General features: G+C 41.5%; 1 protein-coding gene across 12 annotated transcripts in view; it reads left to right on the top strand.

Moving 5' to 3' along the window:
* Nucleotides 1-14,094, top strand: part of QKI (QKI, KH domain containing RNA binding) — a 302,149-nt gene that overhangs the window by 66,709 nt on the left and 221,346 nt on the right. For all 12 annotated transcript variants that reach the window (XR_004645072.1, XR_004645073.1, XM_034765256.1 and 9 more), the window contains exon 2: nucleotides 907-1,049. Coding sequence is in view for 10 of the 12 variants with exons in the window: in XM_034765256.1 (XP_034621147.1) it covers nucleotides 907-1,049 (143 nt within the window). In the remaining 2 variants the exon portion in view is untranslated. The remainder of the gene's footprint in view (nucleotides 1-906; nucleotides 1,050-14,094) is intronic.

Below are 14,094 nucleotides of genomic sequence, written 5' to 3'. Positions count from 1 at the left end.
CCTCAGCTCAAAATAATTAGGAAAAAATTTAATCCTATGATGCAAATTCAATGTTCTGAATAAGGAAACTAATCTGCAATATAGACATTTTAATGCTTTTATATCCTTCACTGCATAATTCGTCATTGACTTTTAACTCTTTCACTCACTCACAATTGATGTTTATGTTGTTTTGCTGAAGTCTAGGTTTGAAGTTGCTGTGCTAATTTTTATCCCTAAAAGAAGTGAATTATGACAGCAGTTATTGTAGGCTCAGTTTGTGTGCAAAGAGAATGCAAATGGAATACTGACAACTTAGAAAAATAATAAATAAAAATCCTTCATGTGGTTTGGTTTCAATCTGTATGAGAAGTAGTCTAAAATTATAATCTGTTTATAATAATTGCACCATTTTTAGTTTCTGAATACTATAATTATCAACCAAATACCAAGTATGGATTACTGTCAGAATTCATTGTGGTGATGTTTGATAATTAAATCATGTGAATGAGTAAAATTATTCTGTTATCTTTCTGGCACCTTTACACCTAATATTTAAATGGTATGATAAGTTAACTGCTTTTTTTCCCCAAAGTTCTAAAATTTTGTGTGCACATTTTTTCCTGGACTTTTAGGAATTTCACATGACACTTTTTTTCCACCTGAGAGCAGTTCATTTTCTAAGTAGGTTGTCTAGGTAGAGACTGCCAAACATGAAGAAAAAACACTTCCCCTTAAGTATTGGCATGGACACTAGTATATAATTTAAAAACAAAAAAAACTACACGTTTGTGTATACACTTCCCAATGACTTTCAGAAAGTTAGGAGAAGTGTTAATGCAGGAAAGTTGTAATCTATAAGATAAAATCACTGTCATACAAGATATCATGTTTAATACATAATATACGTTTTTCCCCTCCCCACAGAAATTAGCAGAGTACGGAAAGACATGTATAACGACACATTAAATGGTAGTACGGAGAAGAGAAGTGCAGAATTACCAGATGCTGTGGGACCTATTGTACAGTTACAAGAGAAACTATATGTGCCTGTAAAAGAATATCCAGATGTAAGTATATCTTTTTCTAATTCATAAACTGTTCCAGTCCTTGTGGTCCTTTGTAAATGTATATTGCATGTGATGACTCCTTTGGATCACAGTTAGCTTCTTTTGAATCCATAAGTATTGCTTTCTAAAAGGAAAGTTTATCTGCACCTTTTCTGGTTGGGTGCATTAGTGGGGTGGGGGAAGGTAAAGATTTTGAATATCAAAATTAAGTGCAGGTTATAATTTTAATAGCTCCAAGATTGGAAGGGTCACAGATTTAACTCTCTTTGGGTACTATCAGCATAGAGCCACGCTGCTCAGAATGCATGTGCGCTTGGCAGGAGGTAAAAATCCTCATGAAAGAAATGGCTGTTTGGACTATATACATCCTTCTCCTCAGCTTATACAACAAACGTTTACTTCTGTCTATGGGCTTGTCTACATTTACAGAGCTGCAGTGATGCTGCTGTAGTGTTTAGTGAAGATGCTACCTACGCCAACAGGAGAGCTTCTCCCATCAGTGATGGAGTACCTACACTCTGATGGGCGGTAGCTATGCTGACGGTAGAAACCCTCCCAATGACATGGCACTGTCTACACTGGGAGTTAGGTCAATAAAACTGTTGTTCAGGGCTGTGAAAAATCCCAAGTGACATGGTTATACTGACATATGTTTGTAATATTGACCAGGGCTAAGAATCTGTGTTCCCATCTTCAGATTCTTCAGACTGGATTTGATACCTCCAGTGTGGTTTTCCCAATTCTCATTTGACCTTTCTTCTTGTAATTTAGTAATTTGTTTTTGATTTTTTTTTAAAAGCTAAATTGGTAGTTAGTCATTAGCTCTGCACTATTTTGCAGTCCAGTCAGTGCATCTTCTCTCACATCCACTTTATGGATGACGACCTTTCCAATCCTATTATGATGATAGCTTTTCTTTTTGAGGCTGTATGCCATAGAATTTGTTGGCTCAAATAGCTCCTAGAAATAGTTTAGCAAGGGATACCCTAATTTAATTCCATCTTATCCCCTTTTCAAGGAACCGTCTGATTAGACTCAGGAAAAGTACAAAATCATATCCTTCCTTCCAATAAGAATAATACAGATACTTGAGTAGTAACAGGATGACTTTATTTTAGCTGTTTCCTCATGCCAAAGAAGAGATGGAAATATGTCCCCAAAACCCCCCAAAAACAGACCAACAAAAATTACGGAATTAGTATGATATATGCAGACCATAGTTGCTCACTCTGGTTTTTTTTATATTCCCTGCCCCTTAATACTGTCTCTGTCTTGTCTAATTAGATTGTAAAATCTTCAAGGCAGGGTCTGTTTCATTTTTATTTATACACTGACTAGCATGTTGCAGCTTTCCACCTTTGAGCTCCCAAAGTGCTACCGTAATACAAATCGCTTATGCCATATTGGACCCAAGAAAACTGAACAAATACATGTAAATGTTCAGATTTCACATGACTCCTTTCTGACTCTTCTGCATCTCGAAGGACCTTTTCCAAATACCTGGTAATGATTTCAGAACACTTAAGACTTCAAGATATCCAAGGGAGCTTGTACTTGTACAGGCTTGGCAGAAGCCAACTCCTCAAGTTGGTTCAGTTGGGCTTTCAGACTGTGCCTAATTTCAGTCTCTAAGTCTTGATATCAAATATGAGAAGTCTATAAACTCAGGCTGTGAAATGCAGAGGGACTGTCCTGGACACAGTCTGCAACTGCTTACCACAGTGCTAGGTTCAAGAAATTAAAAAGTAAGATTTCAGGAAAACTATTCAATCTTGCAAAACCAGAAGGTTCTTCCTGAGAGCTCTAGGCTTCAAGGATTTCTACATTTACATAAATAACTTTTACAAGACATGCGTGAAACCACTGTAAGGAGTTAAGAATCTGTCCACTTTTGTAAAGTTTCAGGATGTGTAGTCACTAGTGACCATGTTTCAGAAGACAGTAGACTTCTTACAAATAGTCTAAACTGTTTCTGAACCAGTATAGTTATAGTGGTACAAAAATTGACATAAAGTAGTACAACTCCCTAATGTGGATGCAGATATACTGGTCTAAGGATGCTTATATCAGTATAGCTTATTTACAGATTTTACAAGAATATGCTATATTGATTTAAGCACTTTATACCAGTATATTTGTAGCCACACTAGGGAGTTACACTGTGTCTATTTCTAAGCTGATATAGTGGTGCAAGACTAGGGGCGGGCAAACTACAGCTCGGAGGCCACGTCCAGCCCATCAGACCTTTTAATCCGGCCCTAGAGCTTCTGCTGGGGAGCGGGGTCGGGGGCTTGCCCTGCTCTACATGGCTCCCAGAAGTAGTGGCATGTTCCCCCTCTGGCTCCTACGTGTAGGAGCAACCAGGGGGCTCCTCACACTGCCCCTGCCACAAGCACCGGCTCTGCAGCTCCCATTGGCTGGGAACCGCAGCCAGTGGGAGCTGCAGGGGTGGTGCCTGTGGAGGGAGCAGCGTGCAGAGCTGCCTAGCTGGCACCGCACTTCTGTGTAGGAGCCAGGGGACGGGACATGCTGCTGCTTTTGGGAGCTGTGGTGGCACCGCCTGCAGATGGGGCAGTGCGCAAAGCCACCTGGCTGTGCCTCCACATAGGAGCCGGAGGGGGGACATGCCGCTGCTTCTGGAAGCTGCTTGAGGTAATCACCGCCTCCTGGAGCATGCACCCTTGACCACCTCCCACGCCCCAACCCCTTTCCACAGCCCCGATTCCCCCTCCTGCTCTCCAAACGCCTCGATTCCAGCCCGGAGCACCCTCCTGCACCACAAACCCTTTGCAGGAGGGTACCTTCAATTTTCCTTTAGTCATCAACTGTAATTTTGATAAATGCTTCAGGCATGACTCTGTGGTGTCACATTGGTTGTTGACTAGAGGAGGCCAGATGTCATATGGTTTATCTTTAAGCTTCTACAAGTCAATTTTGACAGACAACCAACTCTTATATGTTATGGAAATATAAAGGGAGGAGCTTGCTCATGACCACTGTTTGTTTGTCTGACTTTGGGAATGGCATTTCCTGCATCATACTACCACCATGATTCTTCATCTTCCTGACACAGACAGTATCTGAACAAATGACTTGAGCCAAAAATGTACTGTTTCTCTGTAATTTCAGATGTAGAGTTTTTTCCAATAGTGATATCACTTTGGAGCACATGTTCTCAAATACTGTGCCAGAAGCAGCAGAGATCTTGGCTCCTTGAGTAGTGCCTCAGCTTATTGGTTTCGGTTCTCAACCTACTTGACCCGTTACTATGAGCAGAGCCTCAAATCCTTCCACCAATTAATTCATCAAGATAGTCTATCAGAGAACCAGAGTCAATTTTTTTAGTCTAGATCATAAATCTGAGTCTAGCATCCTGCTACACTAAGTGTTTCATTGCGCCTAAGGAGTCCTAACAGATTTTTATAAAAAGCTGTTACGCCTTCTACTTGGAGGATATAGACTATACTGCATTGAACTCCACACTAACTTTGTGTGATTCAGCACTGAGAAGTAATTCTGCAAAAATTAAATGGTGGGAATTCTGTGGTTTGGGTTTTGTTTTTCTTTTTCTTTTTTTCCCCTCTGATTTCCAACCAGATGTGTTTTGGTTTATAGGTAAAAAGTTTTTTTTACTGCTTAACTGCCAACCCTGGAAAATATATACCAGAACTGAGAATTCAGCAATGTTAACCTTCCTCCTGATGCATTGTCACCAATAACAAGATTCTGCTTTCTACTTAAATCTGCTGTCAGTGACACCTTTATATCCCCAACTGTCTTCCATGGGTTTGTACAGGTGTTATTGATTTTAAATTGGTAAATGATGGTTTATGCACAAAAAGGGGTGGAATTACTGTCTTGCCTAAAAGTCTTGGGGAAACATTCCATTATTTCCAAAGCAGCATCTTCAGCATTCTTTCCTTTCCTTTATAGAGACTGGCAATATGATCTGGCATTCAATTAATATTTTTACATAACTTATTCTGCATGTCAGATGCCTAATTTAGGAGAACAGTTCTCCTAATCTTCCTATAACTATTTATTTAAAAACTTCAAGTAGGTAAGCTTAATCAACTTTCATTCGTGGCAAAGAGTTCAGTGGCGTGCTGCAAGATTCTGTAATACGAAAAGGGAATGAGCAGTGAGGTGACAATTTCAGATAATGCTCAGTGGTACCTAACCAAGCTAGATGAATGGGCACTACAAAACACTATTGTAGGTCAGAGTCAGCGTTGACAAATGAAAAGTAATGAACATAGGAAGGAATTATTTGAATGACTTGTACTCTTTACCCAGTTCTGAATTAGCTATAGTGATTCAGGAAGAAGGCCTAGACATCCTTATGGACAATTCAATGAAGAAACAAAAACAGCAGGAAGTATTGGTAATAGAAAATATGAAAATACAATTCCATTATATAAATCAGTGGTAATATTTTGTTCTGTATAGGTTCTTAAAACATTATTAGAAGGCACTGTAAATGGAACATGGAAACCCTAACATCACCTGCCAGGAGATTCCACTGCTGTAGTTTGGAGCCCAACAGCTCTGCCTTACTCTTGGGTAGTTCCAAATCCCTGACAAGGTCATTCAGTTCACCTTGTGTTATGAGGTGTGGTTCGGAGGAGGAGGATGGGAGAAAATGTGGGTCCTGTGACATTGATGGTACAGGACCAGAAGTTTCATCCTCTTCCTCTTCCTCGTCTGACTCAAGTGAAAATTATTCTGGTGCATCAGGAACCGGCAGTCCTTCTCCGTGGGGTACTGGGGGTATAGCTGATGGAATGCTTGGATAATGCACAGCCCACTTTTTCTTCTTTGACACACCTTTCCCAAATGGAGGCACCATGCAGAAGTAACAATTGCTGGTATATGTTGGCTCTCTCCAAATCATTGGCACTGCAAAAGGCATAGATTTCCTTCTCCTGTTCAACCACTGGCGAAGGTTTGTTGCACAAGTGTTGCAGCATATGTGTGGAGCCCACCTCTTGTCCTGATCTCCAATTTTGCAGCCAAAATACAGGTGATAGGCTCTCTTAACCATAGTGGTTATACTGCGCTTTTGTGATGCAACAGTCACTTCACAAACATAGCAGAAGTTATCTGCACTGTTCACACAAGTACGAGGCATCTCTACTCACTTTGGCTAAACAGAAATGTGTCCCTTTGCAAAATCAAACACTGACAAATAAGAGAGCACGACACTGTATGATTTCTAGAGCTGATATAGGGCAATTTGTTCAGCAGAGTGATGTAAGCTTTGTTATGATTGCATCATCCATGACTTCTAGGAATAACATGATGCAATTCATATCATGTATAACGCAATACCAGCTTCAGATTGCATCATTCATTGTTTTGCCTAAAAAGCAAGTACTGTCCAAACCCAGTCATAGATTTATTCATAGATCCAGTCAAAGATGTATTTTAGTCATTTCTGGTTTAAATTGAGGTCCCTTCCCTTTATAACTCACTTATCCTCTGCCATTCCCAAGTCAAGGGTCGTATATACTGACCCAATAGCATATCTTGAAAACTAGAGCCAATCAACAATTTTAAGCATAAATTTTGTTCTCAGTGACCCAGAATTAGTAAAGTTTGACTACATTTATTTCAGAAGCATTTTGGCTGTAGAGCAGTGTAAGAAGGGATGTGATAAAAGCATAGAAAATAGTGAGTGGTATGGAGAAGGTAGACCAGGCACTTTTATTTATCCTTTCTCATAATACAATAACTATGCCACTTTTCATGCTCTTTAAAATGTCCCAAATTGGGGAAACTCAGTACTATCCCGAATACTGCTAAACTTTGGCCTTAACATCATGTGGAAATGAAGTACACCATGATATTACATGCACAAGTTTTTGCCACTTACATGAATAACACAAGTATCAGAGGGGTAGTCGTGTTAGTCTGGATCTGTAAAAGCAGCAGAGAGTCCTGTGGCACCTTATAGACTAACACACGTATTGGACCATGAGCTTTCATGGGTGAATACCCACTTCGTCGGATGCATGATCTATTCACGTGCATCCAGAGTTAAAAAAATCTTCTCCGGACATATTTTGCCAACAAGAGTATTGGAAAGGATCTAAACCCTCATGCTTCATTTAACAAACCAAACCGTTTTAACTAGTGAAGATTAGGAAGGAACTTTGAGGGTCAGTTATTCCATATTTACCTTATGCAGGGTTTCTTGCACCTTTTAATGCAGTTGATACTGTCTACAGTTGGAGACCAGATACTGCACTAAGTAGGAATTGCCATACTGGATCAGACCAATGCTCTGTGTTCCTAATGTAACTTGGTCTGTCACGACTAGAGACCTAAACTAACAATACTTGAAGGAGAAATAGATTAATTAGTAACTCTACAGTCTATTCAATGAATTAGATAGGGAAATAGGGTTGGGAGTAAGACACGCCTTTCCTATTACTTCCTAGTCTCTCATATGGATTCTTATTAAGCAGAACAGACCTGGAGTGGAATGTGGGCTTCGGATCCTTATATAATCTTGTAATGAATGTTGAGTTTAGTGATAGACATGTATGTGGCTCTGGCGACTAGCGCTTTCTGGAAGGGTGTGAACTTCATACCAGAAGACAATATGCGTACTAACGATCTAATACAGTGAAACCCCACTATAACGTGATAATTGGGGTCCAAAAAATTTGATCACGATAAATGCAGGGTCGCTTTATAGCGGGGTTACGAAAATTTACCATTTCAAGCTGGTCAGTTTGTCTTGGGAAAAAAAAAAAAAAACTTATCCCAGCGTGTTTCAAACAGAAAAGTAATAATTTAATTACATGTACGTGAAAGAAACGTGCAATCGACTATACTAATCATTGCGCAGTGTGCAAAGTCAATCTGGTTGCATGACTCCATAATTTTAAATTTCATCACTTCTTAAAAAAGCTATGTAGTGTGGTCTGCTTATGTGCCGCGGACTGTTGGATTCTAGCAAAGTCAAATATGCTGAGTTGGAGGATTTTTACGCTGTCCAAGTCTTGAGTTTCCAGCCACCTCAAACTGGCTCCTAGGTGCTTTACTGCCTCGGACACTTTTGGTGGGGGAGTTGAGGTGCCGTCGTCGTCATTAGCGCCACTGGTTTCAGGGTCTGGTGGTGCAGCTTCATTCTTTCTGCTGACATTTGCAACAATTTCATCATTTGAGATGTGTTCATATATGGAGCAGATGTCATCTGCTGAAAACCAGTTGAGGATATCATGGTGACTGTGCTCATATTCTCTGAGTGCTTCTTTGGCTAAACATGCGTCGTCTTCAGTGAATCTTGTAAATTCAGGCTCGTCGTCATTATCATCATCTTGTGTAGACGACGGAAAAACTGGACCAAGACCCTTTATCCAGCATCGTTAAATTCAGTGTGCAGAGATAGCATCCCAGGCTTTCCTGTCAATGTGACAGACTTCTTTCAAGTTGAGTGACGCCAGTGATGTGTCGACGGAGGAGTTGTTATCCACTACCATCCGCTTGATCATTTTGCGACGATAGTTTTGCTTAAATACCAATATGATGCCTTGGTCCAGTGGCTGGATTTCTGACGTAGTGTTCTTTGGGAGATAAGAGAGTTTAATCTTGCCGTCACGACTGATAAGGCAGGGCAGTTATCCAGCAGGAGGAGAGCTTTATCCTCCTGCTTGAGTTTTTGCAAATGAGCCCGAACGGCTGGCACAAAAGTGTTATGGAACCAGTCTTTAAATATGGAGCTATTCATCCATGTATTTTTGCTGTTGGTGTATTCAAAAGGAAGGGCCTTCATATTAATATGATGAAAACATCTGGCAGACCTCGCTTTTCTAATCATCAGAGGTCTGACTTTGTGGCTGCCAGATTTGACGCAAATCAAGAGTGACTCGGTCCTTCCTCTGCTTAAAGCCTTCACATTTGTGACTATCAGTTCTGGTTGCGAGGGTGCGATCAGGTAACATTTTAAAGTGTAAACCAGTCTCGTCGCAGTTGTAAACTTGATCAGCTGTGTAATAATCTTCCTCCAGCAACTTTTTAAACTCAGTTGGGTAGGAATCAGCAGCCTCTTTATCAGCTGAGCGGATTTCCCCGGACACCATAACTTGGTTTATAGTGTGCCTTTTCTTGAATCTGTCTAGCCAGCCGTTATTTGCTTTAAATTTGGATTCATTTCCATTGATAAGGCGATCAAATTTCTCTGCTTGAGCTTTCAGAATAGCGCCAAAAATGGGAACTCCTTCTGAGAAAGTCTGGACAAACCATTGATACAAGGCTGAATCTAGGCTTTGGTCATTAGCCAACTTGACCTTTTTATGCTGTAAACCAGTTTCCTCTTCAATAATGCAGGGTAGGTGTAACGTTATGAGTGTAATATAATATTTCATTGGAAGGTGACAGGGCCAGAAAGAGTTAATTAACTCAGACTGACCTGACCCATGGGTGAACCTTAAGGATTGATTAGGAAGATATGTAAATGAATAGAACTTTGAAATGTAAGTCTGCCTTGTTAGAGATCTCAAGGGTAGATGATTGTTCAGGTCTTGTGATGTAAGCAAACAAGTCTTGTCTATTGCTATAACTTTAATGCAAAGATCAAAAAGGAATATTAACATTTATGATGATACTTGAGTGAAATAGTATTATTGTCTCTCTTTGAAGGTTGTGATAACCTGTATCTGAACTGTTTAATGGATAAATTACCCTGTGCTAATTGCCAGGATGTTTGGAAGGAGAATTAAGCCTATTTTCTCAGGCCGAAAGGCTGCTGGAAATGTATAAGAACCCTGAGACATGATCCTACTTCATCTCAGATCTGCTTTGGGTTTCAAGAGGGGGAAACCTTAAACCACAAGGATTGAGATCCCCAGTCTGTGACTGGAGCCACCCTGAATATGGACATTGAATTATAACCTATGGACTATTTCTAAAAGGACTTTCGGCAACTATAAGCTCACCTTTGCTATGTATCTGAACCTCAAGAATTGAATTCAAGTCTGTATGTATATTGATCTTTTAACCAACACACTCTCTCTTCTTTTTTAATAAATTTTAGCGTAGTTAATAAGAATTGGCTATAAGCGTATATTTTGAGTAAGATCCAAGTTATAATTGGACCTGGGTATGTGGCCGATCCTTTTGGGATTGGAAGAACCTTTTATTTTATATGATGAGATAAGATTCTCAGTAGAAATCATCATCATGTATGTTGTGTGTGTCTGGACGGAGGCCTGAGGCTGGGTACTTTAAGGGAACTGCGTTTGGACTTCTGAGTAACCAGTGAGGTACTACAAAAGCTGTTTTTTGCTGGTTTGGTAAATCTAAATATTGAAATATCCACCAGCGTTTGGGGTTAGTCTGCCCCGTTTTGTTTGCAGTTCACCCTGATTGAGTGACCTCAGCTGGCTCCCACGGGCAGCACCGTCACAGTAGGCTATGGAGCTTTTCTTCTTTTTTCCACCCTCGCAGAGTGGACTTGCTAATTCCTAGATCTCTAGCAAGCTGAGTTTGTTGTTTGCCCTTGTTTAGTTGATCCAGGGCGTACAATTTCTCTTGGGCAGAAAACTACTTGCATTTGCGAACTGGCGTATCCATAACGGTAAAATATTTTTAAAAATATAGGAAATCAATAACCAGTTTCATAGGCAAACACCATACACATGTACAACCCAAGAACTTAAGTGCAATGGACCTGCAATGGCCGCGGGTCACTTTATCCTATAAGACCGGAAGAACGCGGTTTAATTATAAATGCTGTAAAAAAAAAAAAAAAAAAAAGTGTTCCGGCAAAACACGAACAGTATTATGGCTTAAAAGGGGAGCCAACTTAAGATCACGTTGTATTCGAATTCGCTTTATCACGGGGCGCGTCATTGCGAGGTTTGACTGTAGAACTACAATTCTTTTATATGAAGATATCAGACTATTTTTTCTGTATTTACAAGTTAGAAACTTTAAACTGGTTGCCCTCTATTAAGGAGCTGCAATAAAGGTTTTATTTTGAGAAGCAGTAAATGAGCTGCCTGAAGCTTTCCTTTAAATTACAGTTTTCCAGTAAACACTGTGAGTAGTGTAATTATTGGACTTGTAGTTCATATGAGAAATTATAAAAATGTAATATATCCTATGATTGAAATATCTACAGCTGATGTTTTCAGGTTAAGTCTGGAGTGCAGTGAAGTGTAACTTATGCAACACTACGCTTTCTTTGAGCTCAAGAATTTGGGATTTCCACTGGGAACCATCATTTCACTGTATAAGATGCAGTTTTAAAAACACAATGCTGTGTATAAATGCCAACTTGTACTTTAAAAGCATGACTTCAGTATCATTCAGACTTGGAAGTGTGCAGTAGGTGAATGAACTGAGTTCAGATCAGATTGATATAATTAACTCATTCTGTCACTATCATTCTCTTCTGATTGTCAATCATTTATCCCTTACAAGGACATAAAGATTAATAAAGTTTATAGGTTTGTAGAAGAGGCATGACCAGAGGATGACTATGAGGGGAAATTCAATCATTTTATACAAAATCCTAGTTAAAACTATGAAATTTTAATAAATAGCACCCTAAATACTCAACATGACGTATATAGATCAGTATGCTGGATACTGAGAATACTACGGCATAGTGCTCCACTCCAGGTCTTGGTGCGTCCCTGCACCTTTGCTCAGAGATTTTTACAGCAGTACTCATACCGGTCACGCATGCACAGAGCCTGTCTCCTCGTCCTCCCCCCCCCCCCCCCCCCCCCCACGCTGAGTGTACCTTAATAGTACACGTGCACAACCAGTCTCCTCAGTTCCTTCTCTACGGTCCCTGGTCTGAGACGGAGCTCAGCAGACTTGTTAGAGAATTTCTTCTCTCCCTTGTTCAACTTGTTTCCCTCTTAGTTTAGCTTACCAGTAATATTTAGGTACCCTTTTCCCTTCTTTCTCTCCTCTTAATAAATAAATTAAATAAATAAATAAAAAACAAACAAACAAACAAAACCAACCCTTTTTTCTTCCTGTCAGCGCAGCTGCTTCTGACATGCCTGGCTCTCCAGGTTTTAAGCGCTACTCTAACTGTAATGATGCCATCCCTCTTTCAGATGGCCATTCTAAATGTATTAAATGTTTGGGGGAGTCCGACATTCCCCCAAAATGTGCCCACTACAGGAAGTTGAAATCCAGGGCACGCAAAGGCAGGGAGCTGTGGCTAAAACTGTTCCTGCTGCAAAAATCTCTTGGACCAGCCTCAGACCTGGGCTCTGACTCTGCTGTATACCTCAGGCACCCTCCCCCCCCCCCCCCCCCCGGGTTTAAAGGGCAAAAAAAAAAAATCAAAAAAAAAATCAGTCTCTTACCCGCAAAGGATATTCGCAGGGACAAGCCTTCTCCAGGGACTGCTTCCCTCCCTGCGCTCCCCTGGCTGAGTACATTTGATGCACCGGACTCCTCTGGCGCTGTGCAAAACAGGGCTGCGGCGGTCATGCACGCCTCCGGTGCCAAGGCTTCAGGCTTTCAGTTGCTTGCCTCTCACACAGCACAGTTTGGCACCACAATGGAAGTGGTGCTGATGCATACTAGCCTGCCTGACCCCCTACAGGCTCCTCTCACTCTCTCAGCACTATCAGCCTTTGAACTAGCCAGCAGGAATGCTCGGGATTCTGGTGCAGAGGAATCTCTCCTCACAACAAATTCCTCTTGCTCAGCCCTCCCCTCACAGAGGCACTGGGGCAGGGCAATTCACACACTAAAGGGACCTCCTGGTGTTACTGTCTTGCAATCACCCCTACTTAACACCTACTACTTCTCTCGGGACCCTCAGGCAAGGTCTGCACAGCTTTCTTGAGATGAGGAGTGATGAGGAATCTGGACTGCAGGGAGAATTTTCACCTTAACAGATTTCCTGTTCACAGACCCTGGTCAAGAGAGGTCATAGAAAAGCTGCCTCATCCTATTACGAGGGTCCTGCCCCATGGTGCGTTAACCCCTGGATGGCACCACCCATGCCCTTCCCACCACAGTGGCAATATTGGACTCCATGGGCTCCTTATACTCAGGACCATACTTGTTATACCAATGCAGCCAGGCGTGAGACCTGCTTGGTACCCTGACGACCCTGCCACTGACTCCAGACACCAGGGAGCCCTGTCACAACCGCAAGAGCAAGCACGGCCTGCCTCTAACCAGTTGTTCCGCCTGATGAAGCATTGCTTCCTCCTCCTCCTGACGACTTTTCAAAATTTCAAGACCTGTTTAAAAGAGCTGCCAATGAGCTACGAATTAACCTGGAGGAACAGCAGCATGAGCTAACTGACATCCTGCAGCCCTCTTCTTCTAGAATTGCATTACCTATCAATGCAGCCCTTTTAGAACCTGCCAAGGCCATTTGGCAAACCCCGGCTGCAAGCTTGCTTACCTGTAAGAGAGCGGACCGAAAGTACTCAGAATTCCTTTTTACTCACCTAGCGCCAAACTCGCTGGTAGTAGACGCAGTTAACCAAAAGAACAAACACCAATTTCCCCATTCCACCGCCTCCGACAAGGACAGTAAGTGAGGTAGATTTGCTCGGACGTAAGGTATACGCTTCTTCCACTTTGCAGTTTCACATTGCTAATTATACAGCCGTTCTAGCAAAGTATGACCACAAAAATTACAATAAATTCATGGACTTTGTTGATCACATACTAGAAGAAAAGAAATAACAATTTACAGCCATAGTTTCTGAGGAAGAAATCATCTCCCGCACTGCTCTTCAAGCTGCCCTTGACGTGACCAATACGATGGCACGGTCCACTGCCACTGCAGTTGTGATGTGCCGAGGGTTATGGCTCTCGTCCTCTTCCTTTCCCCAGGAGGTCCAGAGTACCACTGAGGATCTCCCCTTCGACAGTGACAAACTATTCGCCTCCACCACAAATGACTTACTCCACTCCATGAAGGGCTCCATGGCAACTCTCTGGTCTTTGGGAATTCAAACCCTTATGACCAGAAGATGAGAATATAGATACCAGCCTTACCAACGACCACGTTACCCCACATACACCCAGCAATTCCGTAGATCTC

Source organism: Trachemys scripta, chromosome 3, assembly GCF_013100865.1.
Source record: "Trachemys scripta elegans isolate TJP31775 chromosome 3, CAS_Tse_1.0, whole genome shotgun sequence".
Classification (NCBI taxonomy): Eukaryota; Metazoa; Chordata; order Testudines; family Emydidae; genus Trachemys; species Trachemys scripta.
The sequence above is the reverse complement of the archived record's forward strand: the minus strand, read 5'-3'. Positions and strand labels throughout refer to the sequence as shown.